We start from the raw sequence: 25,166 nt of genomic DNA on the forward strand, positions 1-25,166 counted from the left end.
ATGATATTGAATAGATATAGAAAATGAGGAGGATGGAGGAGAAAGTAGTGGTAGTGATGTTGATTTTGATGATTTTGACACAAAGGAGGAGCACTTATAGCCATGAGCTATAAGATTATTCCATCTATGTTTCTAGAATCTACCCTATTTTGTATTTTTCATCAGCAATCTCAACTATAGTATCAATCATTGAGTACCTACCTACGCAACACATTTTGATTTTGATGATTTAATGAGAAAACCGTAGTTTATGGTTCTAATTTCTCATGTTTTTCATTTGATAATCATTTATGTATTACTAGTTACTAGATGAATGGTTGAATTTGTATTGTGTATGAATCATGATGTATTAATAATTTCTAAATGTTCTATCTTTTAACAAATTTTGAATACTTATGTCTATATTTCATTTTTGTACATGCAAGTTATTTTATATATATGATGTGCTTAGTGTCCTGTGTTTGAGGTCATTGTGTCTAGTGTTAGGCACTTATATTTCCATCTCCTTGTACCATGTGACTTAGCAAATTTGCTTATACATAAATCAAGAAAATGAACAAGCTACAAAATTGTAATGATCAATCACGTCACTCTTTACCAACTCAAAAAGGAAAATTTTAGCGAACTTGCTAATCAGTAGCAATATCAAAATTCACTCTATAATAGTGGAGCACCCTCTTGTTTTCATAGAATAAAAGGAGGGGCTATACGATGAATGTTGTTGATTGGTGCAGCTCCCTAGATAAGAAACATCTTAGCCCTATGTGCCTTGAATAGAGTATCAACCATGAATGAATGCATGTGGCTCAGTTTGTAAATCAATTGTGCCTTTCAAGAATACTGTAGCACCCTTTTGTTTTTATAGAATAAGAAGAGGTGCTTTACAATGGGTGTTGACTGTTGACTGGTGCCTCAGTCCTCAAGTCAATTGTGCCTTCAAAGAGCAGTAAAGGACGCAAACCAATGCTTTGTCTCCCAGGGATCAGCACTTTTCTTAAAACTAGAAATCTTATTTAGCAACAATTTAACTAATGATAAAAGTAGCACTTTATATCTAAGGTTGGTGCATGCATGCATATTTCCTCACTTTTGGAAGACTACGAAAATCGTGGGATTCCTCATAGTATTTCAAGTGCTCTTCCGTCATGTACAAATTTTCATGCTACATAGAAATCAATGTTGTACAGATCTGTTGTGTGCCATGGTGTGGTGAAGGAGAACAATGAACACTCAAGAGGTAAAACTTACGATAAGTGTTTACGTTAAGAAAGGGTCACAGTAGTGGTATGCCAACTACCATATAATGTGTGAAAATGACATCTGGCAATGTTGAAATCAGCCATAGTTGTGGCTAAGATACAATGAATCTAGAAGTCAATATACTACATGTTGCCTTGCAAATGCTTTGTCCACTGTGAAATAATAACATAAGAGAGCAACTTGCAAGATTTGGAGCATATAATATTTTAGTACCCAGTTATATAAATCATGATAATAGCATGCCAGAACTTTGCTTTTTCCGATGCAACTTACATCTATCATGATCTCGCTCGTAACATAGACGAATCAAAATTTAATTTTCATTAATCAATGTGGAAAACAACATTTGATACAAGTTGACTGCAAATCCAAACAAACTGAGATGATACACAGAAATTACAAAATTTCTCTAGACAACTGATTCGAGTTTACAATTTTCCCATGAATAACGGAACATGGATAAACTTGTCTATGGTTTGTAAGAATATATAATGATTTCCAGAGAAATATTGAACCATCCCAAGTGGGAAGAAGATGAATGATATTCTTAAAAGGGAATTTCCACAATGCATTATATAAATATAAAGAATGAATGGAACCAAAGAACACTAATCAGTCTTCAATATTCATTGAATGATGCATCCAATGAGCTTTACAAAATGAACTTAGAATTTTTTTATGGAAACAATATCCACATGTAGACTGTTGACCAGAAGATGATGGAAATAGCTGCCAGAAGATAAGTCCATAAGAAAAGCACAGAGCACTCTTGTTCCCCCACATTGAATAATTGTGCCATTGTTCCTGCATTAACACAAATTCACCTCCTCTTAGCCAGAAAGAACTCATATGCTTAAAGACTAGAAAATTAGAAATATATATTGACCAAACTAGAATTGTTTGCATGAGAGAAGTTGCTTGATTTTGGTGTAACCTGATAGTTCTTAATTTCTATAATTTTCAGTCTTTGATCAAATAATAAAACAACAATGACTAGAACATGTCCCATTGTTGGGACTTCCTAAAATTAACAAAAAAAATTGAGCTGTCAAAGTAACTATTAGGATAGTTGAAATGAAAATATTATGATGAATTGGAAAAATCATGTGATTAAAATTGCATGTACAGTTGAGATATGTGAACCATGCTACTAACCAATATTCATAGCTGGTGGGACTGCGTATTGGATCATCAGAACAAAGTGATACAATGGATCTTCTGGCAATAACCCAAGATCGGAGGCTCCTTTAACTACAAATATTCCAATCAATGGAAGTAATACAAGCTTCACACAGATAACCAGTACAATAATCAAAGGTCTTAGCTTTGAAGAGCTTAAACCTGCAAAGATAGCCATGCGTTGGATCAGACATCATTTAGCAAAGAAAAGGAAAAGGAAATATATTACCGTTCATCATAATGCATTATTAAGATCAACAAAATCAAAAGCTTTCACATCCAGCATAAAAAGCAATGCTACATTCTGACTAGAAACATTTTCAAGACAAATGTAGAGTACCTTTGACTAAATTTCCTCCCAATACAAGGGTGATGCCTGGGATGGTTCCATCTCTACACCAATGATACAAAGACAATCAGAAATTCAGTTGTGTAAATGCCTGATTCTAGCATTTCATATTGGTTCCCAACAACCGAATATCAATAAATTCTGAAATGGTCAGAAACAAATATACTTGACGAAAAAGCTGAGAAAAAGGAAGTAAGCTGATTCAAGAACTGAATGCTTACGTTTTTCAACGATACCTTCAACCATGAACTATCGGAGGTAGCAACTATAATGTTTACTTATTATTATAAAATAAAACTCAACATTACACAAGATGTAGTAAAGATTGATCATAGAGATGCATACCCCAGTAAAGAAATGGAGTCTTGAATTACTGGAAGAGGAGAAGATACACCAACAAGTAAAGCCTTTGCTTGTGGGATTGCTCCAACGATAAATCCTGCAACCTGCAATAACCAATAGAATATCAGACTAGAACACAAATACATGAATCAACTTTTATTTGAAACATATATATCTAGATTCCCAAATACATCAAGTTCTTTGGGTAACAAAAGCTATGGGAGACAGATATTGCACCATAAATTAATCTCATTTTTTAGCAGTACCTTCATAGTACCTATTGTCGCTTCAAATCACACCAGCAGCACAAGTGCTGCAGGGGAGATAGAAAGCCTCCTAGAGACAACCTTTGGGTTGACTGTAGACCAATGCCTAGGACATCTTAAATAGAGGAGTGCTTAAGAGATTATCTGTGAGGGGTTATCAGCACTCCAATTGTCACATAAAAAGGTAATAGGAGGGGCTTGGTTCAATAAGCCTTCACTGAGGTAGATTCAAGCCAACTCATGGATCCAAATGCTAGAGGTATATTGGGGTAATCTCAAAGAGAAATGGCTTCTTCCTCTGGTGGCTGACACACGGAAATGAGACAGCTTAAAACTGAAGTCATAGTAATGATGGAGAGGAGGAAAGGAAGGAGGGAAAAGATGCATAGGGCTGTAACAAACAAAATCCTAGGCAGCAATGTTCCAGCAGAAAGTGGAATTCGATGGATAGGGCTGTAAACAACACAGAATCCTAAACCACGGTTTTCCAGTGGAATGATAGAAATAGAGGCATGCGAAAGAAGGTTTCAGATCAAACACGACATGGGTATCATTCTCTGCCAAAGCTAACGTAGATATGGGCTAATACAAGTCCTATAGGTTAATCAAATGCACAAGTAAATCTGTAATTTTACAGGTACTGCAATGCTAGTGAATAACACATATAGGTCTGTGATAAGCACAGGTACTGTCTTCTATGAGCAACTAAGATAAATCCATAGATTGAAGAGGAACCAACTGCATTCATTATACTATTTCAAAGGAAGAAAAACACAAATGAAATGAGATTACCGAGAGGAACATGCTGCACATTAATCATGCTTGGAATCAACAGGGAAACACCATTTATCTCAAAGGGTCCAAATAACCAGTCCATACATTCAACACGATATCAGTGAAGCCCCAATGAATAAACACATTAGAACCAAATGGTATCACAGAACTCAGACCCCCCCTAAGGTGAGAAATTACAAAACCTCTATTATATATTTCATCCCCCTATTTATAAGAAGAGGGAGAGAGCTTTGAGTTACAATCAAAATATCTGAGCCCAAGCCCCAGCTGTCATGCGAGACTAGCTATCTCGGCTTTGTAAGGCTCTGCTACCGCCTACCTAAAGATTACAATAGAGATTGAATCCCTTTCTTGGAAAAAATGCAGAAATAAATGCACAGAGAAAGAAAATTGAGAGAGGAAAGAGGAGGTGTCCCCTTGATGCTTCAGTGGAGGCCTTGGATAAACCCACGTCCTTGCTATCATCAGGCTCTTTTCGGCTGCTTTAGGCGGTTCACTGCTACTCAGCTGGCTTCTGTCAATTCTCCTTTAAATCCCTGAGTGACCTGTTTGGAGGAGTAGGGAGTTGAGTGGGAAAGGTGTGTTCCTGAGTGGTCCTTTCCTGCATGACGAAGTAGAGCACCATGTCGTGCCATTAAAACTTCATGAATCCTCCCCATACCGATCTAATGTCATGCCATGTCTTATTTAATATCACCGCTGCCAACCCATCTGCCTATTTAAATCTCTGTACAGTGCTATTAGTGACATGTGCCGCGAGCCTTTAAATTATTTAAAACAGATGAACAGGCGAGCATTTTCAATTAACTCTTAGGCCCCCTTTATTTATAGCCCCTTTTATGAATTTCCTTGTACGACCGAGGGTTGGAACCAAAGGCCCATGTGTTTGGCGCTAAAGCTCCCAATAACCGTGTGGGGGGGCCTATTTCTTTGTATCGCAGAAGTCCCACATCAGCCGATTTCCCGGACCTGAAACCTTTATAAATCCTAGCTCATTGTATATCGCATCCGAGGCCTTTCCTTATCGCAATCGCAATCGCCGATAAGCCTGAAACAAAGAACCACCGATCGCCAATAAACCTTCTGATGTAATCACTGCCATGTGTCACCCTGTGAGTGGTGACAAGTGGCACCCGAAAACAGTCCCATAGGACCCCTAAAAATGCCAAAAACGAGTGACACATGTCCACCCGCCACGTCATCATCTGTAAGTGCCACATCATTGCTGGTGTCAGCAGCCATGTCAGCTCAGTGGACCAATCAAAGGCCGCCACATGCCCCCTAGAGAAGAGAGAAAAATGCCTACCTGACCTTGTTTTTCCATGCTTTTCCTTTGTATTTGGTTTTCTCAGCCCCGTGGTGATGCACCACATTATCGCACTATCAGCGGTTTGCAGGTCCTTTTAAGTTGAAACGCCGCCAAATCACCGATCGTCGAGGCCCCTGGAGGAGAGAGAAAGGGGAAGCTCCCGCCTTGGTTTTTTCATGATTTTCTTTGTTAACACTTTCCATCCCTTCCCCGGCGATGCAACAATATATCGGTGTTCGAGACTGCGATATGTCGATAACCTTAGCCATGTGCCCCAAGGATCTTGTTGATGCTCTTTATCTACCTAGACCCACCAACGCCAATATGCGATTGCGATGAACCTCCCAGGTCCCGATTGCGATGAACCTCCCAGGTCCCGATTGCGATTTCTCCCTTAGACTGAGTCATTTTTCTTGTTTTCTGTGTTTTTCAAAGGAATTCTTCAATAAGGTCTAACCTCTGATGAAGGAACCCTTTTTTAGACTTCTATATACCACCAAAAATATTTTTCTAAGCACTACGCAATGGAGAGGGTCCCATCTAGCTCTAATAGTTTATATGGCTCAGAATTTGGCATCAAACTTCACTGCTATTGGGCATTTGCAGCAACTAATGACTAAAAATCTGTGAGTGACAACATTGGCTCCCACTGATGACATTGCCTTTGCTTGCAAGGTGCTGAGAACCTGCAGACCAGTATCCTTCACCACTGGGCATGGAGTCAGTAATAAATGCATCTTTGTAATCAACAAAATCTCCATGGGACTTTATTTGTTGGGGTACTTTCCTCATCAAACTAAAATGCAAAAATAAAAATTCTAACAACTACAAAGTAAATGCTCAGCTAGTGATCTTATTTATATCCATTCCTATTTATGCATAGGGCTCAATTCACCTAAGCGAGTTCAACCCTCCAATGGAGCCAAGCCAACATTTGGGTGCTAGACCTAGTGCCTTCATGTTGCTGAAAAGTAAAAATTAAAACAAGCATGCACCATGAAAAGTCTTCAAGCAAAGAACCTGATACATGTTGCTGAAACAACCTCTACTGCTGGCTTAAGAATATGCTCATGTCCCAGCCACAGGGTCATGGAATTGACCAGGAAAATTTGCAGTTGCCTCTTTTTCACAAACACTCTGCTAACCAATATCTTCTTGGTCAAGGCAGCCACAATTACTGTCCAACTCCTCAACTTTATAGCTTTTTCAAGGAAAACTTGTTGCTGATCTTTTACTACCCATTTTTCAATGGCCAATCCTCTTGGAAATCTACAACAAATTCTTCATTGTCTGAACTGTAAGTGTCGTAGATTGGGGAAACTACTAAGAATCCCTAGCAAGGATCTTTTTGCCATAGGCAGTAGCAGACTCTGCGTGGTCCTTTAGCTTTGGGCTTTTCTTGAAAAACATGGTGTTGGGAGCCTTCTCCCCAATTGTTTGTAAGTGGATCCCATTGACAATTTGTACCCAGATCATCCTCCTCTGAATCATATGAATCATTAATCAAAGGAGGTAGAAATTCAGACAGTGGAGTCGCCAGGATGTTTACCATAGAATGAAACAGTGGAGTCACCAAGGTGAGAGATCTTCAACCCACACTTCCCTTGTTCACCTAACAAAGGGAATGTAAAAATTTGTCGTACCCAGGGAAGAATATTCTAATCCGTTCCCTCGACAAGGGCGCCAGAAAGATGTTGTCGCTTCAAATCGCACTAGCAGCACAAGTGCTGCAGGGGAGATAGAAAGCCTCCTAGAGACAACCTCTGGGTTGATTGTAGACCAGTGCCTAGGACATCTTACATAGAGGAGTGCTTAAGAGATTATCTGTGAGGGGTTATCAACACTCCAATTGTCACATAAAAAGGTAATAGGAGGTGCTTGGTTCAATAAGCCTTCATTAAGGTAGATTCAAGCCAACTCATTGATCCAAATTCTGGGGGTATATTGGGGTAATCTCAAAGAGAAATGGCTTCTTCCTCTATTGGCCAACACACAGAAATGAGACAGCTTAAAAATGAAGTCGTAGTAATGATGGAGAGGAGGAAAGGAAGGAAGGAAAAATATGCATAAGGTTGTAACAAACAGAATGCTAGGCAACAATGTTCCAACAGAAAGTGGAAGTCGATGGATAGGGCTGTAAACAACATGAAATCCTAATCACAGTTTTCCAATGGAATGATAGAAATAGGGGCATGCGAAAGAAGGCTTCAGATCAAACACAACATAGGTGTCATTCTCTGCCAAAGCGAACGTAAACCTGGGCTAATACAGGTTCTACAGGTTAATCAAATGCACAAGTAAATCTGTAATTTTATAGGTACTGAAACGCTAGTCAATAACACATATAGCTATGTGATAAGCACAGGTACTGTCTTCTATGAGCAACTAAGATAAATCCATAGATTGAAGAGGAATCAACTGCATTCATTATACTATTTCAAAGGAAGAAAAACACAGATGAAATGAGATTACCGAGAGGAACATCCTGCTCATTAATCATGCTTGGAATCAACAGGGAAACACCATTTATCTCAAAGGGTCCAAATAATCAGTCCATACATTCAACACGATATTAGTGAAGCCCCCATGAATAAACATATTAGAACCAAATGGTACCACAGAACTCAGACCCCCCTAGGGTGAGAAATGTCGGAACCTTTGTTATAGATTTCATCCCCTTATTTATAAGAAGAGGGGGAGAGGTTTGAGTTACAATCAAAATGTTTGAGCCCAAGCCCCAACTTTCATGTTAGACTATTTGTCTCGGCTATGTAAGGCTCTGTTACCACCTACCTAAAGATTACAACAGGGATCGAATCCCTTTCTTGGAAAAAATGCAGAAATAAATGCACAGAGAAAGAAAATCAAGAGAGGAAAGAGGAGGTGTCCCCTTGCTGCTTCAGTGGAGGCCTTGGATAGAGCCACGTTGTTGCTGTCATCAGGCTCTTTTCAACTGCTTGAGGCGGTTCAGTGCTACTTAGCTAACTTCTATCAATTCTCCTTTAAATGCCTGAGTGACCTGTTCAGTGGAGTAGGGAGTGGAGTGGGAAAGGTGTGTGCCTGAGTGGTCCTTTGCTGCGTGATGAAGTAGAGCACCATGTCGTGCCATTAAAACTTCCTGAATCCTCCCCATACTGATCTGCAGTCGCGCCATGTCTTATTTAATATCACCATTGCTAACCCATCCGCCCATTTAAATCTTTGTACAGTGCTATCGATGTACCATGTTGCAGGCCTTTAAATTATTTAAAACAAACAAACAAGCAGACATTTTCAATTGACTCTTAGGCCCCCTTTATTTATAGCCCTTTTTATGAATTTCCTTATACGACTGGGGCTAGAACCAAAGGCCCATGTGTTTGGCACTAAAGCTCTCAATAACTATGCGAGGGGGGGGGACTTTTTCTTTATATCGCAAAAGTCCCACATCGGCTGATTTCCCAGACCCGAAATCTTTATAAATCCCAGCTCATTATATATTGCATTCAGGGCCTTTCCTTATCGAAATCATCGATAAGCCTGAAACAAAGAACCGTAGATCGCCGATCTCCGATAAACCTACTGATCTCATCACTGCCACGTGTCACCCTATGAGTGGTGACATGTGGCACTCGGAAACAACCCCATAGGACCCCTAAAAATGCCAAAAACAAGTGACACGTGTCCACCCGCCATGTCATCATCCATAGGTGCCAAATCATTGCTAACGTCAGCTGCCATGTCAGCTCGGTGGACCAATTAGAGGCCGCCACGTGGTGCCCTGGACGAGAGAAGGGAGCAAAAAAGGCCTACCCGACCCTATTTTTTCATGCTTTTCCGTTGTATTTGGTTTTCTCGGTCCCCCAGCGATGCACCATATTATTGCACTATCAACGGTTTGCATGTCCTTTTAAGTTGAAACCCCGCTGAATCGCCGATCGCTGATGCCCCCTAGAGGTGAGAGAAAGGGGAAGCTCTCGCCTTGGTTTTTGATGAGTTTATTTGTAAACACATTTCAGCCCTTCCCCGACGGTGCAACAATATATCGACATTCGGGACTGTGATAGGCCGATAACCTTAATCATGTGCCCCAAGGATCTTGCCAATGCTCTTTACCCGCCTGGACCTGCCGACGCAGATATGTGATTGCGATGAACCTCCCAGGTCCCGATTGTGATTTTTCCCTCAGACTTAGCCATTTTTCTTGTTTTCTGAGTTTTTCAAAGGAATTCTTCAATAGGGTCTAACTTCTGATCCAGGAACCCTTTTTTAGACTTCTATATACCATTGGAAAGCTTTTTCCGAGAACTACGCAATGGAGAGGGTCCCATCTAGCTCTATTAGCTTATGTGGCTCAGAATTTGGCATCAAACTTCACTGCTATTGGGCATTTAAAACAACTCGTGACTAAAAAGCAGTGAGTGACAACAGTACTAGAGGTTTTTCCAAGAACTAAGTTGAAGGGCATTGTTATTGTAAACTGGATTTTCTTCAATCTTTGATCCTAATCATTTTCTCTTCATTGAGTGAAAAACACCAAGGACAATTCCTCCCATATGGCTGAGGACCTAGCTACTTGTGACAATAATCATATCGCAAATATTTGTAACTTTGGGACATGTCTACCATGAAGTGTACACTAATCCATTGAATCCATGCAGACTAACCTACTATACCTAGCCTCCTTTGTGACAACCTCACCTTAGCCATGTAAAAATTTGGCAACACTAACAATGGATGATGGATGCCTCCTCTCTTATACAATCAACTTTATTCATTGTAATCGGGAATCCCTCCATTACCCATATTTTTTTTTGAAAGGGGACCTTCTTTCATCATATCATATTTTGGATTCAAGGAATAAGATGTCATAAGGAGAAGTGCGATCAACTTGTTTTATGCCCATTTATACATCACTCTAATCGTGGATATAAGTTAGGATCTATCTTATTGGTGATGGATTTAATTTACTCACACAACTAATGTTTTAGCTTTTCATATATCTCTCCTTAACATCATCTATCTATTTCCATGTAGTGGATCATATCACATAGTGGTTCAATGAAATCAACTACAAATTTAACATCATCCTAAAAATAACTATTGAGAGTCTTATGCCTCACCTCAATGAGAATGTCTGAATGCCCACCTCTCAATGGCAATGTCTGAGTGCCCACTTGTCATTGATGACAGTGATACATAAAACCCCTTTTAAATTGCATAGCCATTGCCGAATAATGTAGTATGAAACACTCTAGTATAGGTTGGCTTAAGCAAGTCCACCTTGTCAAACTTTTGGAAAATGGGATGTGATTGGTGATGGTTACATATAAAAATCTGAATATTTACCCATCTTCAATTAACTTGGCAATCCAAGTCATTTTGTCAATGTCCTTTAGTGCATTATTCGATACATTAAAAAAAAATACGTTTGTATTGCTTTTGGACTATCAGCCTTACAGCTTTGCTAAGGGGGGTTTTCTTTGTAATCATTTGCACAACCTTAGGTGGCCCCTTCTCATCAATAGCCTCAAATAACTAGTCCTTCAAGAACAAAGATTTTTGCTTTTCCTTGAACAATGGTTGCTCTCAAAAGATAGGGGCAAGATATTAAAGATACAATGATGTTCAAAAGTGGATGATTTCAGGTGTCTTTCCAAACATCACAATGGAACATCCATTAATTCTTCATGACACCTACAAAGGGGCCATAACCTTTTTAATGCATGCTTTCTTCTTGTTAAACAACACTGTGCAAAGCCTCTCGTAGCTATCTGTTTTATACCCTACAAAACCATCATCAATGACAGACCATTTGCTTAGACCATGGGGAATGGGCTACATCAAATGGGATATAGCATGCAAAGAAAAACCTTGCTATAGAAAAATCAGCACCCACCACACCCTTGATATCAAACATATCCACAAGTGCATCTATCAAACGTTTCTTCATACAATAAGTGCTTTTAATTTCTGATGAAGGCAGTAAACTTCAAGGGATTGTGGAAGATGTTCCACTTTTGGTAACATTATTCTCATGATAAAGGAAGTTTTGTGTTGCATCCCTAGGCCTTCCATTGTTCATTCATGAGAAAATTTAAATGAAAAATGAAAGCCTGAGAAAATGTTTGATAAAACCCAATGAAGTGAAAAAAAACTAACCAATCGTTACAAAATTCCCACGCTTGAAAAAAAATTGGTTCTTCTTGACAAACTCACACACTGCTCACTATTGATAAGAATACTCTCTGGGAAAATTCCTCCTTTATTGCTTCTTAAACACAATGCTTAATATGGGGGCACCAAATAAAAAACAGTGAAATAATGGTTTCTCTCACCTTTTATGTGTTTTTCATTTGTCAGTAGCCTAGAGTTTTCAGTCTATAACCTATTCCCCTTTGACTTTATTGTCATTTAAATCTGCTTTATTATCAACTTTTTTTTTCTTTTTAATGGTGATTCTAGAGCACGGACTAGTACCTGGTTCGCATTCCCCCTAACCCTGCAATATTGTTTCAACCAATGTTACACAGGGATGCATTCCAAAGGGTAGGGAATATGCTCCCCGTGACCCTAGCATGTGGTTTCTCTAAGGGAGGGAAGTGGGGAATTTATCCACATCAAAAAAAATGAGACACTCCCATGCTCCCTTTCAACCAAGGACAAAAGGAGTAAAAAAATAAATGAATGTGAACCTAATACATAGGCAGTGTTTTTTAGAATGAAAATAATTCTCATTTAGATAGGGACCAGGGCTGCGGGGGAGTGCTCCCCTGGTCGCTCTCCCATGATTCGTTTTGCAAATACAGATGCACTAGTGATTGGGGAGGTGTATGAGTAGATGGATAACATGTTGGGGAAAATAAAATATATTTTTTAGTCAAAAGATCCCAATTTGTATGATCATATTTACAATTTTGTGTGTGCACAGTGGGATAAACTTAACGTTCCACTACATGCCTCGGCATATATCCTTATGCCAAAACACTACTCTCCATATTGGTTGTGCAAACCTACACCTAGGGGTGGGGTTAGGACCGAATCCCATACAGATCCAGAGATACAAAATGGCCATATGACAACATTAAACAAGCTAGTCCCTGACAAGGAGTGCGCTAAATTGCATGGAGAATTAGGAAAATACTTCACTATCACTAAAGTGTTTGGTTCTTTGCATGCAATGGAAGATAGGGATAGATTGGATGCTATAACATGGTGAGACATGTATGGCACCAAGGTGCTTTGGAAAAATTAACAAAAAAAGTGCTTTCACAGGTTGCAAATACTTGCTCTGTAGAGAGGTGTTGGAGCACCTATAGCTTCATCCATAATGTGAGAAGAAACAACCTCAATGAAAACGAGGCAGAAAGCTTAGTTTTTGTGCTTTGTGCACAACAACTGAGCTTTTTGACATATTATTGTGAGTGGGCTCGTGCTGATATATCATATCTGACTTGGGACAAAAATCCAAAGGAAGATAATTTGGAGGGTGGAGCTATACATCTAGAAGAATTAAAAATAAAACCTTTGAAAGATGATGATGAAGCAAGTGCAACAACAGCAGCCATGCGACCTCCATCATCTAGTAGCAGTGCTCCAGTTCCACAAGCTTTCCTGCCACCACCTCCATCTACATCCTCATGTGAAGGTCATGTATCTTCTGGTTCTAGTTTTGGACATGGTCGTCCGACTATGCGGGAGGAGACTCCCAGTACACCACGAGCTCCTCATAAATTCGACATTTCTCATGGCAAGAGGCCCAAGCAGTAGACAATAGATTTACTTGTCTTTTCTAGTTTCTAGTAGTTTTTATAACTATTGACTCTTTCATATTTATTACTATAATTTTTTTAAACAATTTATGACAATTTAAGTTTGAGGTTGGCAATTATAACTCATTGATAATGAATTAGGAATATGATACTTCGTGAAAGTTGAAAGCTGAAACATTTCGTTTCATGTTAGATATTCTTTGTTATAGTTTGGTTACTTGGTAATGGTAATGGTTACAAGTACAAATTTAGTGATCAATGATGACAAATGTTATATATTGAATTTTGAAAGCTCAAAACTTTAAGATTGATGAATCTTCAATCATGAGACTCAATATGTTGTAACTTGTATGTTACTAACTTGTGGGCATGGTTGATGAAGATTATAACTTCTAGATGATTGATGTTATATGGTTTAATCCATGTTTTTATGCTTTTTATACCTAACTCATCAGTCTACATGCTTTTGTTGAAATATATGCATCAAAATATATAAGAGTATATATTATATAAAAATTTGCTCCCTGTTTCGCTTTCGACCCGGGAGCTTTTGAAAATGTCGCTCCCCGCTCTCGCTTCCGCTCCCACTCCCAAGCAGTCTTGATAGGGACATTCCCATGGTTGTTCCTCAATCCTGTATGTAAGTTAATACATAGGTAGATGAGGAGGCACCTAATGAAACACCTTCAGTTGGTTGGCATGCCAAGGAGTATCCTAAAGAATGCAAATAATTTTGATTTCATGACATGTCCACGGTTGGTCCTTATTCTTTCATGCAATAGTTGCATACAAAGAAGTCTAGGGCGGTATTGCCTTAAGAAATTGACGTTGGCATGTTCTTATATTAGTTATATTAAGACAGATCTGCAGCTAAAATTTGTAAATATACTAAGAAATAAAATAGCGGTAGTTGATTTGTGAATCATAATTAGTTACATCATTACATGTATAGTTTTGTATAGTTTATGTAATGATGTATGTTATTGGTGCATTGTTATTGCACCTAGAACCTAGAGTAGCATGGAGTATCTGCAGTATCAACAGCCCAAGCAAAAGGGTCATGTTTGCAATTTAATAAACTACATTGAAAAAAAAGTAAGCCTATAAAAACCAGATATATCCAACATTCTTATGTCTTAGCCCCTTATCTTTTAATCATAGAAGGAATTATGTCTCTATTTATTTTGATCTTTCTTGGGGCTTATTAGATTTAAGGTTAATATAGCTATGCACTAGCGTATAATACTTCAATGATTTATGTTTCTCTTTTTTTGTTGGCTTGAACCACAGGGATTTGAACCCTGAATCTTATTTTTTACATAATACTTCATATCATGGCGATTTCCAATTCAGCTACACCCCATGGGCTTCAATGATTTATGTTTCAATTTTCATATGTTTTACTATTAAATTTTTAGTTGTTTAAGTGAAGTACCAAATGTTGGAGACCTAACATCCCCTATGATGTCCCTGGGTGCTTCCACACATCCCCAGGATGTGTTTTCCCACTCCTACGTCCTCACATCTCAAAAACTTGGCGGAAAATTGGTTTCAACATGCCCATTTCATATTTTTGACTCTATTTGATTTTCTTTTAGATGTTAGACTCTCTGACAACTTAGGATAAACACAGCCAATTTTCAAGCAACTCCTTTACAAGTTTCATTGCAATTCTAAAAGTAGAAAACAACAAATATAGAAGGAAAAAACCATCCACATCGATATCTGAACGACTTACCACACCAATGGTAGGAGGTGCTTTTAACTCCTCAAGAATTAGATTTGCAGTTTCATTCATGTAGTGTTTACCTTTTCTGAGAAAGGTTTGAAAACAGCTTGGATTTTCATCCGAGGAATGGAATACCACCTACAAGAAAAGCACAATATATTTCAGTCAGTATGATCCGGAAAAAATTAATACTTAATCAAATATGCTTCAGAACATAGTGTCAAAACTACATAGATGCTTGTCTATTCTGCCTTTCTATCAAAAGCAAAATCTGACCAACTATTGTTAACATCTTTCTTTTCTCCTTAGTGGCATTCAGTGAAGTTGGAAATGACACATAAGAAGATAATCCTCCTCAAATATCATATATGCATTCTTAGTGCAACAACTTCTTACACAAAAAAAATTGTGTGTCTAAGCAGAACTTCCAAGTGCTGTGATGGGACCGTTCCCACATTGAAGGAAAGTTTCAACTCTAACAAAAAATTCTCACTCAAGTAAATTTTGTTCAGGGATACAAGCACTTTCAAATTCAAATATTTTAAACCATGGTACATGTTCAATGTGAAGGTGATCAAGAGTTTCTAAATAAGAAGATATGGTGAGATTGCAATGGATACACAGCCCACCTTCATTTTGAAGATGTTGCAAAGGCATCAAGATGACTTCAACAAATGCTAGAATAATTCCAAATCAAACGTTTAGATTGCATATTCCAACCTCTTAATTGAAATTCTTGAATGGCAATGAAATCCTTACCATGCCGTTTGCCTTTGGCTTATCAGAAGGATAATCTCCTCCAGAACTTGGCACTGCTGGAATAATTTCTATTCTCTGCAAAAGTTTAGATGTTTCTCCAGCATTTAAATAATTGATATTTGGGATATTCTCGTGAAGTCCATTTTCTAATTCCTTCATTTCATTAATTAGGCTTGCTGATCGTATAAGATTGTAGGTATAAGTCCATGTGAAGATACTGCCAATCTAGAAAGCCAATTTGAAACAATCAGAAAATAACAAAGGATACACCCTGCTTGGATTTATCATCTACAGAAGGAAGTAAACTTCTTAAGTGTGGAAATGAGCATATTTGGGTTACTAATAATAAAGAAACATTGTCAATGCTAAGTTTAAAGTCCAGAAAATTAGTTAGAATCATACCGCCATAGAAAGTGAAACATACGCTATCCCATTTAGTTTGCAAATTCCAGGCTCTCCAAAAGGACTTTCCCGTTCATGACACAATGCAGGAACAACGATGATAAGAAGATTTCCCATGTTTCCTGTATACAATGAGAATTTGACAATGTTATTCAGGATGCAGTTCCTTCTGTTTCAAAATTTGGGACTGTTAATTTAAAAATGTAGTCTGTTTCTCCTTCAGCTAAACTATTTCTGAAAACTAATTAACAGAGACAACTTAATGTGGTTAAGAATTACGCTGTCTGCTCTTTCACAGACAAATGAATATAACACAACAAACTATTTTTGAAATAAAAGGAACATTGGATCAATACATCAAAGATCAACCTGGTTTTTAACCTTCATTTCATAACAGAAGAACATGCATTTAGTTGCTCCATTGTCTTTCCTTATGTTACATCTAAAATCAGCTATACTATAAATATTCAAAACTGCACAACCTATGCTATAAATGTTCAAAACTGTACAATGCAACAGATATAAGTACACATACCTCCACAGCAGTTTGCAACAACTATGCCATTTAAATATTCTGGAGGCTTGGTTATTTTAACAATAATCCATCCGAGGATAGCTCCAATGAAAAATGTAAGAAAAACATTGAATGGCATAGACCACCTGAGAAAAGAAAAATGCAGCTAGCTTTAAGGAAGGAAAAAGAAATATAGAAAAAATAGACATGGCATTTTGAGTAATAATGTGATAAGAAGCAAATGGTAATGAAAATTCTTCTGTTTCAGAAATAAAGGCTACCAGCAAACACTCTCCCATAACCTTTAGAATCTTTGTAATTTTACATGGTTTAATGTGCGTCATAGGAATACCAATAAATTATGACTTCATAGTAAAATCTCCCAGGAATATTAGAATAAAACGGCATCTATTTTCCAAGGAAATGCCCAATTTTCTAGGGATGGCGCCTTTAGAAACTTTGTAAATTAGATGGTTTAAAAAAGTGGGGCATAGGAATACCAATAGATTATGACTTCATAGTAGAATCTCCAAGGAATATTAGCAGAAAAGTTAACAGCGTCTATTTTCCAAGGAAATGCCCAATTTTCTAGGCATGGCTAATGAACAATTTCTACAAGAATTTGATTCAAATTCATCAAGACTTATCCAACTGAAATTGGTAAGTGAAGAAATCGGTAATCAAGTCAGCACTTACAAGATTATTGTACTTGGCTATTGTCCAAGACATTTAGCAAAGTCTGTTAAACAGAAAGTTTTCTCTTTGACCAATTAAAATAAACTTTCTTGGGAAAAAATTGAACTAATGTCTTCTAAATCTCTCTTTTGAGAATTACCATTGTTTCAATCGTAATCTAAACATCAAAAGGATCTTCATTCTCTTGATTCCCCGACAGCCTACCAACCATGTATTTGAAACAACAACTCAGGGTTAGACCAAGGTCTTCGAGAACCATCTTCTTTTCTTTGTTCAAAATGTTAAAATAGATTTATCCTTTTCATTATGTCACTTAGAAATTCCATATACTCCAAATGTACCCCTCCAGCCCAAAAGTAAAGCATATGGCCAAGTTTCAGGGTATACATGCAATCAATTTTGCAATAATTTCATTATTCATATATAAGCGTAGGAAATTGGAATTATAACAAGTTGCCCAATTGATCTTCCATCTTCTAGCCTATTGTTTGAGTCAAATAACCTCTTCTTAGGGCTAGTTTACTATTGTTTTGTTTGTGATGGCCATGATTTTGACAAAAGCAGCAGTACCAACAACTCTCTGTTAGGAAGCTCACTCATTCTTGTAGATATTCTCCCATGAAACTAGTACTTAAGGTTCCTTCTTCGAGGGAAGCAAGCTTGATTGAATTTTGATTATATAAGTAACACCATCATTGTTTTAGTGTGATTTCTTTCCATCTATAATTTTAAAAGTTTTGACATGAGAATATGAAAGTCACAAGGAAAACTAATATCTTTGTGAATTGTAGGACTACATTTTATTTTCAATTTTTTCATTAAAAGTTAAGTCGTAACTACTCCAAGAAACCTATCATAGTTCAATTACCATGTATAATAATGCACCCATGATTGTTTGCTCTGTTTCATTTTACAGTTTGCTTCATTGCATCATTATTTTAAATTCATCTCAGATCCTTTAAAAAATGTTCTCTGGACAATGACATATTTACTAAGTGGGAGCTGATAAAATCATCTTTGTCTCTACATGAACTATAGCTTCCACATCCCATGTGTACTTTCTCATGGGTATTTATAGGGAGTCTATACCTACTAACCTGATTATTATATTATTTTCTTTAACTACATAGGGAACCTATTCTATGATTATGGCCACGTTACATTTGTTATCCAAGGTACATATAATATATTCTGAAGTTATTCTTTTCCTCATCACCTTTCATCAAGGCTATTTAAGAATTTAAGGAATAATCCAAGCCAACCATGTGTCATGCTTAAATATTTATAGGCTTTAAAGGCTAAATCAAGGTTATTTAAGAATTTCGGAATAATCCAAGTCAACCTTGTGTCATGCTTAAATATTTAGAGGCTTTATAGGTTAACAATTACTTTTGAATTTCCTACGGGGCATAGAATAGATGGTGATGGTGTACTGTTAAAGCACTCTGTGATGTGAAAGTCACCGGTTCAAAACTTTTGGGGGAAAAAATCCAACCATGTTAAGGGCTGGTGTGGCCCAGACTAGGTGCAATCCCAGGGTGATTTTGATGGCTTATATGCCCATGGGTCGCAGTTTCTCAAGCCAAAGGTTAAGAGTGCAGTCATCTTAGGACTCACACAACTTAGCAAACAAAGAAAAAGACAATTATTCTTGAATTGGTTCAAGTTGTAAAGCCTAGTGATAGGTAGATTGTATTCCTCATGTTAGTTGGAAGCCTTGTTTTTCACGTAGGCATGTTGCAGCATGATGGCTTATCTAATCACATGTTGTGATTCCCTCTCATGCACAGAGAGGATGTTATTTCAATTTGTGGAATAAACTACCATGGTAGGTATGGATGTGGTAAGGTTTACCCATATGCTAATCAGAGTAGATGAATTTTTGATTAAAATGGGGAAGAGTATATCAATCTCAGAGTTTTTGGGACCAAGTTATGAGTAAGGGGAAGCCTAACATGTTGATTTCCTAGACAACTGGCAGGTACAGCGGTTGGCAAGCCATGTATCCTGGTAGATGAATTTCTTTTTATACGAATATCAGCAATTAATTTTTTCAGGTGCTATAGGAAGGAGCAGAAAGTTTAAGGATGAAGGCCACAATGAAAAATCCAAATTGAGTTGTAGTTTCGAGACCAAGCAAAGAGAAGCCACCCATGACAAATGTTGAAAGAAGAGCCATAAGAGAAGACTTGATGGAAAATCAGGAAAAGATTATTGATAATGATTTTGATATTTTGCTAAGCCTTTGGGAAAGACCAACATTTTAATTTGTAGAGATATAATGGATATGGTATGTATTCCTCAATTAAGGGGGAGGTGTTAAAAATAATTGAGAAACAGATCTGTCTCTAGCATAGCTATAGCTCTACTGTAGACAGATCTATTTCTCAATTATTGCTCACATATTGATGTTCTCCTAGTTTGTCTTTTTGTCAATTTGATCTTTAATAAAAAAAAAATTACAATATTACCAATTAAAATTTATTATCAAAAAAATTCCTATGATACAGTCCTAGAGATTTCCTTTTGACCAATTTCATCTAATAAGAAGTCTCTATTATATCACTATCTGTTAGTAAAATTCATATCAAAAGATTGTATGTGGTACAATTCCATGCCCATTGAAAAACCAATTTTATTAATATAACAAACAACTTAAAAATAAAAGGAAGCCCTCCTTGCAATCAATGCCCTAGAAACTAAAAATATTACATACCAGGAAATGAGATCATCGAATGTCACTGACTGTGCCAGGCTTGCAAACATAAGAGCTGGTGTAAATACAGTGAATACGACCTGTTGAGAGACAAACATAAAATTCCATGATTATGCAAGTAAACAATCTCACAGGCGACAGCACTTATGTGGTCCTGAATGAATTGAACTATTCTGTACTCAATCTATCCTTCCGATTGTTTTCTCTCATCACCATATCTTACTGGCACAAGCACCTCCCTCTCTTTTTTTTATTTCAATTAGTTTTGTTTTCTTTCACAAGTCAATTATGCCTAATTATCTCAGTAAATAGCTGTGTATAGTCTAAAAGGCCAACAGCACTATACTAGTTGAAGGTAACATTGCGATTCAAACAACATTAAAATATGCAAACCCAATTCACAGTTAACAACGCCAATGGCAGTGTAAAAGTTGAAGTTCCTGTATGCTGAACTAATAGGTAGACATCAGTATATTTATGCAGCAGGTTAACCCTTACCTTATTTAAACTTCTCCGAATTTCTTCCGTTAGCACTCCAGCATATTGAGTTGACAGACCAGCCCCAAGACCACTTATGAAAAGAACGTTCACAATGGGCATACATGCCACAGTCAGAAGGTCCCAGAATGCCATCCTGTTTTCTTAGTTCTTTCTCGGGTTTTTAATGAATACTTTGGTTAGTTCTTAGAATCAATGCCTCTCTATGCCTTGATTCACTCGCTATAACCCCATAGCAAATGCAAGCCTTCTGTATATTGGGTGAAGCCTCTGGCTAAGACACTGTAAGAAATCCAATAGAAGAGCGGGACGATCCCTGAGAAAAAGGGAAGATTAAGAAACTGAATTTTTCATTGGTTTGAAGAATAAAGAAATGACAAATTCAGTCTTTATAATCTAGAAATAATAGCAGCAACAGAAAATGTCATAAATTAGATGCTCCTTCAGTTTCTCAGAGCCAAACAATTATGCAATTTAGATCAAGGACTAACATTTGCAGACATTTACTTTAAACATTGTTTCCTGCAGGCTGCATCCTTGAGTCAAAGTTAAAATCCAAACAGAGCATACTAGAGCTGAAGCAGGGTTGATGCCCCTATTCCATTCTCTTGGGCTTCTCCTCTAGGGACCCTGATATCCTTTAATTTCTTCTGCCATTATGGCCCCCTGTACTATGTGGAGAGCACCCAGCAGCTGAGTATCACGGTCTTAATTAGTTTTGGAACCTAGTGAGCCTAGTTATAAGAATATATAAATATTTTTCTCTGAATTTCAGTAAACCTATTTCTGAGAGCCTTGAAAAGCTACAAAGAGCATTGTAGAAGGTTGAAGGGGTAGTGGCAGTCAACTGCAACTACCAGCCTAAGGGAAAGACTCAAGAGTAAAGAGGCTCACACATCTCTAATGTGGAAAGTATGAAAGATATGATGTGACAAGACAAAATCGGTATTGTTTATCCCAAATTCAAACAAATGCAGATTTGTCAAGCATGAAGCATATTAGCAGACAACTTATAGATCCATTGAAACCACTATCTTTGTAACTTACAATTTTGAAATTTGGACTGACTACTTTGCAATGGTGGAAAATGCATGTAGCAATACATGGCTTCAGAGCCAAGTGCCGAAAAATTCCTAAGTCATCCAATGCTACATATAGCTGTATAACACTGAATCTACCTATTTATTGGACAAACCCTAAAGGGCCTTTGGACCTGTTTCACCAGCCATGAACTCGTGACTCTGAACTGTAACTAAATTTAGCAAAAACAAAGCCATGGTTTCATGTTTTGAATGCTTTACCTGAATCCTGGCATCAGATATGTCACTCTCCAGCATACCATGAAGCTATCTGCTTTTATTTTCATGCAGAAATCTAGATGATCAGTTTGGTACCCAAAGTACAAGCGGATACAGACTATCAATTTCTCTGAAAATAACCATTCCCTGAAACGCAAAAAGAAAATAACCCTCTTTCGCACTAATAGCGTCACAAGGTCTGGAATGTATACTATGGCAGAGTCAATGATGCTAAATTCTACCACACAGGATACTAGCCTAGGTCTCTATTGAAACATAGAATTGGAAAAAACCTAAAAGCCAAACAAAAACCAAATAGCAGAAAAAAATGAAGCCAAACAGAATTTACTACAGAACAAACCTGTAACAGGGCAAAGAAAATCGTCTGCGTAGGAAGGTAATGCTCTAAATTTTCTCAACGAACAACTTCGATTGTCCCAAAGATTGAATGTCAACTCCATTTATATAATATGATCTGACACTGCCCTGAGCAGGTAAATCAACGTACAGAGAACGCCGGCATACAACTTTGTTCTGTGTGCGGCACTGAACAGAGTATGTGAGATTCCCAGTAGTATGATGCCACTGGATTCATAATAATGTGTTGATATCTATCGAGCAGAATTGCTGACTCGTCACATAGAATCGCATCACTTTCTAGATGAATCCGCGTGCTGTAAGGATCGACATACAGCTTGCATCTATGTGCCGACATTGAACAGAGATGCGAGATTTCATGTACTATAATGCCCTCTGAATTAATAATGATCATTGGCCGATATTTAGCGAGCAGTATTGCTGAATCGTTACGAAGAACTACGTCATTGTCACCAGCACCTTTCACGAAATTTGTAGTGCGATGCTACTGTTATTTCCCACTTGCGACTGATTAATATAGCGATCTAGTCTGAATTAAAGTTCACCATTAATCGTAAATACATTTTTATACTTTAACGCTGAAGATTAACTAATTATAATTGCATAAAGGGACAAAGCTGTTTATCTCTGGTTTATTTTTGTAAATGTTTTAACTTAACATTCAGTTTAATAATTTAGCTAAAACATTTGATTGAGTTTAGAGATTTATTTTACAATTTAAGGTCCAATATGACGGGATGTGAAAATATGTTTATTTGTCTATTTTTTTCAAAATAAAAAATTAAGTTTTAAATAGAAAAATAATGTCCACTGTAATAAAAAAAAATGAATATGTTGTAAAGTAATTAGAAATAAAACAATGAAAATTAACACATTGTATTTTGCACTCTAAAGAAATTTGCACTTTAAGAATTTTGATTCCTCTCAGCTCAGGTTAGATTTGTAGTTAAGATGGATCTGTTGGTTAATAATATGTTAATTAACGAGTTTAATCTTTTGTGATCTATATCTACATTATAAAAAGAAATATTTTTGCAGAAATCACGTCAAAAAATGTATGTCGACGTGTTTAGAACCAACCTCAATATACATAATTAACATATTATAAGAAGAAATATTTCGGAAGAAATCACATCAGTGTGGTTCATTTTCGAACCAACCAACGTGGTTCATTGATGAACCACACTGATTAGTTCGAAACAGGTAGACATATTCTTTGATGTGATTTCTTCCGAATAAATTCTTTTTATAATATGTTAAATATGTATAGTGATTTCTTCAAATATTTCTTCTTATAATATATTAATTATATATAATGTAAAAATAACTTGGGTTTTATTTTTATAAGATGTAATTTATTTTCTTTATAATAATAATTTATTTTTGTAAATGTTTTAACTTACCATTCTAAGTAGTTAAAATATTTAGAAGTTATAATAATTAATAATATGTTAATCATGTATAATGTGAAAATAATTATAAAATTGGTAAAATTTATCTTATACTTTATTTTCTTTTTCATAATAATTTATTTTTGCATATGTTTTAACTCAGTATTTGCCGAACCATTAATAATTATAATTATAAGTAACTAACATTTAGAATTGATAATCATTAATAATATGTTAATTAGGTATAGTTATAACTAACTAACATTTAGAATTTATAATAATTAATAATATGTTAATTAGGTATAGTGTAGAGATAAAATAGAATTAATAAGGATTATTTTAAGTTTTTAAAATTAAAATAAAATTAGATATATAAATAATAGTTATTATTAATAATAATATTTTAAAATTTGTGAATATATATTTTTAAGTGGTTAATCATGGTATAATAGATGTTTCGTATCTTTATCACACAGTTTTATTAATAAATCATTTCTATACTAATATTTTAAAATATTTAGATGTCAACTTAAGATTGGATACTCTCAAAGTGTTAATAATTATTGAAAATATTATATATCACAAAATTTTTAAATAAAAATTTAAGTAAAAGTAAATATATTTGATATTAGTAGGAAAAAAATCTTAAAAAGTGATATCCACATTTTTTTAATTTAAAATAAAAAATTTAGAAACCTATTATGTTATTTTATTATTAAAAAATAAGTAATAATATTAAAATAGATTATTAAATTTCATTAAATTTATAATTAATAATGTTACGATATATTTAATAATTAGCTGGAGGCTTCCTTATATTGACCCCTGTGAATGTAGCGTGGTTGACTTTTATTTTATTTATTTATAGACGGTTGCCCCGTGTGAATGTACCGTCGTTGATTTTTATTTTATTTATTTATAGACGGCTGCGATTTTATGTAGGTGGAACATTCTTCGTCTGAGAAGTTATCTACGGTGGTGATTTCACCGACCCAGCATTACATTTTAATCACAGCATTACATTTTAATCACTTCGTTATTGCGCGTTAAATGGAAAATGAAATGAAGGCTAATCCATGTCCGGCTTGAGTGGAGGGAAGATGCGCCACGGAGAAAACAAACGCAGAGCGTCTCGTTTCTTTTCATTTCATGGGAATTCAGATAATACATAAAATTGAAATATATTGTATAATTATTATAATTATAAACTGAATTATATATCATATATACAATGTATGAAATGTTTACATTATTTTTTTGGATTTTTTATTTTTTATTTTATTTATTTTATTGTATAAATTTTAAATTTCATAAACAATATTTTATTAGAGTTTTTTTTATTTGATGAACATTTTTTAATGTTTTTTTTCCTATTGTAAGATGTTTATTAAATATATTAAATATATTATTGGTTTAGTGGTTAATTGTGATAAGATGTGTATATTATGTATATGTGTATATTTGTATATAGGGCTAAACGACCTGGGCACTAAATGGATCATGGCTTGTGTGGAAGGGGTCAACTTCGCCATTC

At 36.2% G+C, this 25,166-nt stretch overlaps 1 protein-coding gene across 8 annotated transcripts; it reads right to left on the reverse strand.

Annotated features, from left to right (window-relative positions):
• Positions 1 to 1,593: 1,593 nt before the first annotated feature.
• On the reverse strand, positions 1,594 to 22,706 carry LOC149241656 (protein PIN-LIKES 7-like). 8 transcript variants are annotated; one of them, XM_089374039.1, is made up of 12 exons: positions 22,225 to 22,706; positions 21,867 to 21,915; positions 20,566 to 20,881; positions 20,068 to 20,147; positions 16,677 to 16,801; positions 16,142 to 16,263; positions 15,740 to 15,814; positions 14,990 to 15,118; positions 3,134 to 3,234; positions 2,780 to 2,832; positions 2,416 to 2,601; positions 1,594 to 2,064 (listed from the first exon to the last, which is right to left on the reverse strand). In XM_089374039.1, exons 3-12 carry the CDS (start codon positions 20,698 to 20,700, stop codon positions 1,937 to 1,939), a joined length of 1,134 nt encoding a protein of 377 aa, XP_089230165.1. In that variant the 5' UTR covers positions 20,701 to 20,881; positions 21,867 to 21,915; positions 22,225 to 22,706; the 3' UTR covers positions 1,594 to 1,936. The 8 variants fall into 8 exon arrangements, with proteins under 8 accessions (XP_089230165.1, XP_089230161.1, XP_089230158.1 ...); XM_089374035.1 differs by having other exon boundaries at positions 1,596 to 2,064; positions 15,740 to 15,964; positions 20,566 to 20,847; positions 22,225 to 22,704; XM_089374032.1 differs by having other exon boundaries at positions 1,596 to 2,064; positions 15,740 to 15,964; positions 22,225 to 22,704.
• Positions 22,707 to 25,166: the final 2,460 nt, after the last annotated feature.

The sequence above is a fragment of the Pinus tabuliformis genome, chromosome 8 (genome assembly GCF_031772625.1).
Source record: "Pinus tabuliformis cultivar Carrire ecotype Pingquan chromosome 8, CPIR1, whole genome shotgun sequence".
Taxonomy (NCBI): domain Eukaryota; kingdom Viridiplantae; phylum Streptophyta; class Pinopsida; order Pinales; family Pinaceae; genus Pinus; species Pinus tabuliformis.

Bases quoted from the DNA above. Each gene is read 5' to 3' on its own strand.
- LOC149241656 (XM_089374038.1), bottom strand. From the start codon at position 20,700: ATGGCATTCTGGGACCTTCTGACTGTGGCATGTATGCCCATTGTGAAC. The intron at 20,148-20,565 runs GTAAGGGTTAAC...GTCTCTCAACAG, and splicing joins TTCGGAGAAGTTTAAATAAG to GTCGTATTCACTGTATTTAC. The intron at 2,065-2,415 runs GTTAGTAGCATG...GTGTTAATGCAG, and splicing joins CCCACCAGCTATGAATATTG to GAACAATGGCACAATTATTC.